This window comes from Populus alba, chromosome 17 (assembly GCF_005239225.2).
Source record: "Populus alba chromosome 17, ASM523922v2, whole genome shotgun sequence".
NCBI classification, from domain to species: Eukaryota; Viridiplantae; Streptophyta; class Magnoliopsida; order Malpighiales; family Salicaceae; genus Populus; species Populus alba.
In genome coordinates this window covers 20,315,156-20,320,614 of record NC_133300.1, presented here as the reverse complement: position 1 = coordinate 20,320,614, position 5,459 = coordinate 20,315,156, and the positions used below count along the sequence as shown (strand labels likewise).

The following is a 5,459-nucleotide window of genomic DNA, read 5'->3' as shown; positions in this document are numbered from 1 at the left end:
TGACCAGGAAGATATGATTTCAAAGCACTGTTGAGAAATGTGGTGTAAATATTTTTTAAAAAATATTTAATTTTTTTATTAAAATTTAATATATTTTATATGTTTTGAATGGTTTTGATGTGATAATATCAAAAATAAATTTTTTTTTTAAAATCATTAATATGTATTTTAATATGAAAAGTTATTTAAAAAGCAATCACAACCACACTGTTAAACACACTTTTAATCTTAATTTATGTAAGTTGAGGAGGAACAATAATATTTAATAAATTAAATACATTATTAACTTATTTGATGCATTATATTTGATATCAATTGAAATTGTGGCTTGGAAAACAGGGATCTGTTAATATCATGGCCGCCCACAGTTTCCCCATTTCACACCGAAGGTTTCACAAAACAAGACCCCACCGGAAAGTCAACTTTTTTAAAAAAGTTAAAATTTAATTTAATTTAGAAGCCTAATGACTATACAATAATTTACTCCGTGGAAAAACGTATAAGGAAATAATTCTATTTATTTCAATGACATAATCCTTTATTTGACCAAACTATTGTTTGAAGGATTCATTAACGCCAAATCTAGAACGGAGAATGGAGAGGCTGCCAAATCTGAAATTATTTTGTTGAACCAGATAACGAACAAGAGCTAATGCTTCTTCTTTGAAGACTTCGTCGTATACTCAACAACACCATCCTCACCATCACCATCCTCGTCTTCATCTCTCTTCTTCTTAAGGTGCGAGGATGATGTTAGCACCTGCAACTCCATATCGTCATCATCGACTTCTTCCTCCCCTTCAGAATTAATCATCTTCTTCATTCTCTGGCTCCATATACCTCCAGCTTCATGAACTTCAGCCTGTTCCACTGGTTGAACCAAGTACCCTGCATTCGATTCTTCATCCTGCCATTGCAAGAAGAAATCATGCACAGTCAATGTGTCAGAAAACAAGAATATCGCTGCCATAATAAAAACTGGAAAAAGCTCCACCCTTAAAACATCAAATTATAAGAGTACTTCAAAATGATAAAGAAAAGTTTTTTTGACTTGTTTTCAGCTCATGTGATCAACGGAAAGAGCTCCAAAAGAAAATGATCTACACATGCATAATGCATAGAGAATACAGGGGTAAATAGCTAAACATTATCAGAAGATGAGGTAAGAGAACAATCCATATACAATATCACGCACAGTTTTCACTCAACAGAAATCAACTAAAATAGAGTGACTGGAGAAACATTAAACCAGTTACTAAATGGAAACAAAAAGATCAGATCAGCTAAAAGACACAATTTATCTATACATGGTTATATTAAAAAAATAGGACACAATAAAACAGGAGATGCGAGCTTAAGACAAAAATCATCAGTGCCACACCAACCACATGCTACTAAAAAACACTTTCAGATAAATCAAAAGATGATTTCAGTGCTACAACGAATTAGGAAGGAAAAGACATTCCCACATGTCATGCAGAAAAGTCTTCCCAAACCACAGACTAATATTAAGAGACTTCACTCTTTCCCCCCTAGTTATTAAACCACTGAAAATTAATTATATATTGAAAAATATTTTTATTTAATACTGAAACAGAAGCATACATACATACTATATTTTCATCCAATATTACAACAGAAACACATTAGTAGCTATAACAAAACCCAGACCATAATAATAAGTTGACTAACTAAAACTGACACATTTATAGCGCAGCTTTCAGGCTATACACTTATCAGGAAGTCGCAACATGCAGGTAGCAGCGGCAAACTTTGGGAAGCCTACAGGTGATTGCCTCTAATGGAAGTTTCTTATCAGGGTAGATGTTCTTGAAGGGTGCGGAAATGGATGTCTGTTAAGATATTTGAAACTCATGAATGAGACATTGCAGTAAGTTTGTGATTATTGATGACTTGAATTATTAGAAACAAGTAGCTATCATATATTATGTGATAGCTTTTTAGTTTGTGTAGAAGGACGAATTTATATGTTAAGCATAATTATTTAAATGATCACACACAATATTTTAAATAAGATAAAGAGGCAAGCCAATAATTCAGAACAATCAAATGTTTATCAATTTATTAATGGCCAAGGAAATTACACAAAGCAGACACTCCGAGCCTTAAGCTGATCTTCGTAAGTGACTAACTGATCTGAAGAAAGCCCAAAGAAATTAAACAAACATAGAATTTAATAATGATTTATTAAGTTCAAAGAAATTTAAATTGCTGAATGAATTAGTTAACTTTGCATTTTATCTTGACATGCCTTGTCTTGTTCTTTTGCTCTGGTTAAATCTGATGGAGTTCCAATTGAACCTGCCCCTCCAAAACACAAATGATTTTGTCAAATAAACATTGCACTTTCTTTTCAGGGAAAATAATTTAAGCAAAAAAAAAAAAAAAGGAATTGAAGAATGGATAAGAATGTAAACTGAAATATGATTGATTTAAATCCTCATAAAACGTACCTAATGAGATGTTTCTTCACCACTGTCATCATCGTCAACCTCGATTTTACGGATATGTTTGATCTTGGGCCAATCTTCTCCGGTTCCTCTTCGGCACCTTTTGCTTAAACTTGGACAATGAGTGATCACAAGATTTTGAAGTTTATTTAAATTGCCAATGCACTCTGGCATTTCTCCAATGTTTGAACAGTATTTGATGATAAATATTTTTAAGGATTCTGCAGATCCTTGAAAAAGCTGTTCTGGTAAGGCAAGAGTTGTTGGTAAATTATCAAAAATTACAATACGAAGGGAAAGGGAAAGTGGTTGAATTTTCTCCACTTTCTCTTCTTCTATCGTCATCAAGTCAAGCTTTTCACAATCAATAATACAAAATTCTTCCAGTGTAGTTAAGCATTTTATGCTTCGTGGGAAAGAAATCAAGCTATCACATCCAATAATAAACAATTTTCGAAGACTTTTAAGACCATGCATATCTTCGCATAAATTTTCTAGATTTTGACAACGAAAAATGTATAAAGTTTGAAGAAATTTCAAGCACCCAATCCCACCTTCTGGCAACCGCTTCTGCTGAGTAACTAGAAATAAATATCTAAGGCTGATCATGTACCTCACATCTTTGGGCAACTCTTCTAATCCTTTTGCACCCGCAACCAGAGCTTGCAAATTTTGCAATTTGAAAAGAGATTTCGGGAGTCTTGTCATTTCTGTGTTCCAAAAAAAATTGAGATATCTTAAATGTTTCAAGGCACCAATCCTCTCCGGAAAATCCTCAAATTCAGAATGATCCAATAACTCTAAAGAGCGCAAATGCTTAAATTTTGACAAACATTTCTCAAAGTCTGTTTTGCATGCAGGCCCCTCTAGACTATCTGCAAAGACTATTGACCGCAGATGATGGAAGTTCTTTGAGAACTTGGGGAGAGTTTGATGGAAAAAAGAATAAGAATCAAGGACTGACAAATGACGGGTCGTTTTGGAAAATCTGCAGTTTTGAGAGCTTATGATTGAAAACTCATTTTGAGCCAATGATGATGCAAGATCATGCATTAAATCATGCATTTTAAAGTAAACTACAACAATCCTATCCTCATAATCTTGGAAGAAACATCTTGAGATCAACTCGCGCACATAACGCAAGCCAGCATCTTCCAAGTTCTCATTTGGATTCGATGATTGAAGAATGAGCCCATGTGCCATCCAAAATTGCACCAATAAGTGATCTACGAATGGGTAATCTTTTGGAAAAATGGAACAATAAAGAAAGCATCTTTTCAAGTGAGTCGGCAGTCCTTGATAGCTTATTTTCAAGGCAGGTAAAATTCCGTTCCCCTCTTCTTCCCACTTGTCACTGTCTCTCACCGATTGCCACTCTTTTTCATCAGTCTTACCATACAGCTGAGTCCCCAAGTTAATCACTGCCAAAGGAACTTGCTTGCATTTTGCCACTATTTCTTTCCCAATTCCAACCAAATTTGGATACAACTCCATTTCCCCTTCCTTGAATGCACACTTGTAAAACAACGACAGACAGTCCTCTTGACCAAGAAGACTTAGGTTGTATGCAGTAACAGTACCCATAATCTCAGCTACACGTTGACTACGGGTAGACACTATAATTTTACTGCCACCAGCACCTTTTGATAACAAAGGTTTCAACAACAACCATTTTTGAGCATCTTCATTCCAAACATCATCCAAAAGAAGCAAGTATTTCTTACCTTTCAGAATTTCTTGAAGTTTTTTTTCAAGTTCACCCCCATCCAAATCCACACATCTTTCCCCAGTTGCAGATTTAACAATTTTTTGTATCACTTGTTTCAAGGAAAAATCATCTGAAACACATACCTCCATCTTCAGTTCAAAATGACTTTTTACATTTTCTGCATCACACACCACTTTGGCAAGAGATGTCTTCCCCAGTCCTCCCATTCCAACGATCGGAAGGACAAGGGGATGTGCATGTCCAACCTTAAAAGGTGCTACTAAAAGGTTGATGATGCGTTCTTTGTCTTCATCTCTTCCGATAAGACCGGAAAAGCTCTCAAAGGACCGGTTCATCTCTGTTTCCTCACGCAAGACATGACTACAATCAATAGCCTGCTCGCTGAGGTTGAACTCAGACTTGAGAGATGAAATCTCAGCTAGTCTTTCTATGATGCTCTTTATCTTATGACCCATTCTTAAACGGAATGCAATCTTATTAGAGCTTGAAAAGAAGTGTCGTACCTTTCTGCTGGTGCTCCCTTTAGTTCTCACCACCTGCCTTTGCAAAGTTTCGCACACGATTTCGTCCAGCACGTCCTCTGCATCATACAAGACTTCTCGGAGCATATGGAGCCAGAACCGAAGCCTGTCATTCTTTGATTGTTCCTTCTCAGCATTGGATAGCACCACGTTGATGGCTCTCAATCTCTCTTCAAGACGTGCAAGGTCATCTTCAAGTCCCCATGCCAAACGAAATTCTTGAACAGCGAAAGAGCCTAACTTCCCTAAAATGGATTTTGCAATCTCGGCTGCAAAAACTGTTGGAATATTGCCAATTATTTTGACATTGTCAAAGAAGGAGGCTTGTTGGTGGCAACCACCAACCTTAACTTTGGTAGCCACCATTGTTGAAGAAGAGAAGAAGTTGGCAGCCACCTTTGTTGAAGAAGAGATAAGTTTGGCAGCCACCATTGATGACAAAGGAGCAAGAGGAGCTGCCATTGAAGCCTATAAATAGACACCAAGAGTGCATCACAAAGTGGAGAGAATTGAGAGGAACACTAGTAAGAGAAAGAGAGAGAGAGGGCGTGTAATTGTTAAGCTTTTGTTGTGTAATTGTAAGCTTCGGATTTTGTAATAAAACAGTGTGTTTTATCCCCTCTGAGTGTTTCAAAGCCACCACCAGTGGTTTCTCCCACCAACAATTGGTATCAGAGCCCCGTTCGTCAGAAAACAGAAGTGTTTTGGGGTATATCCGAATTTTCAAAGTTGTCAAAA

General features: G+C 36.3%; 1 protein-coding gene across 2 annotated transcripts; it reads right to left on the bottom strand.

Annotated features, from left to right (window-relative positions):
- Nucleotides 1–336: 336 nt before the first annotated feature.
- Nucleotides 337–5,217, bottom strand: LOC118037178 (disease resistance protein RGA2-like). Of its 2 annotated transcripts, none has more exons than XM_035043092.2 (3): nucleotides 2,475–5,217; nucleotides 2,106–2,328; nucleotides 337–907 (listed from the first exon to the last, which is right to left on the bottom strand). In XM_035043092.2, exon 1 carries the CDS (start codon nucleotides 5,181–5,183, stop codon nucleotides 2,475–2,477), a length of 2,709 nt encoding a protein of 902 aa, XP_034898983.2. In that variant the 5' UTR covers nucleotides 5,184–5,217; the 3' UTR covers nucleotides 337–907; nucleotides 2,106–2,328. The 2 variants fall into 2 exon arrangements, with proteins under 2 accessions (XP_034898983.2, XP_073261798.1); XM_073405697.1 differs by having other exon boundaries at nucleotides 2,106–2,322.
- Between the last annotated feature and the right edge of the window lie 242 nt (nucleotides 5,218–5,459).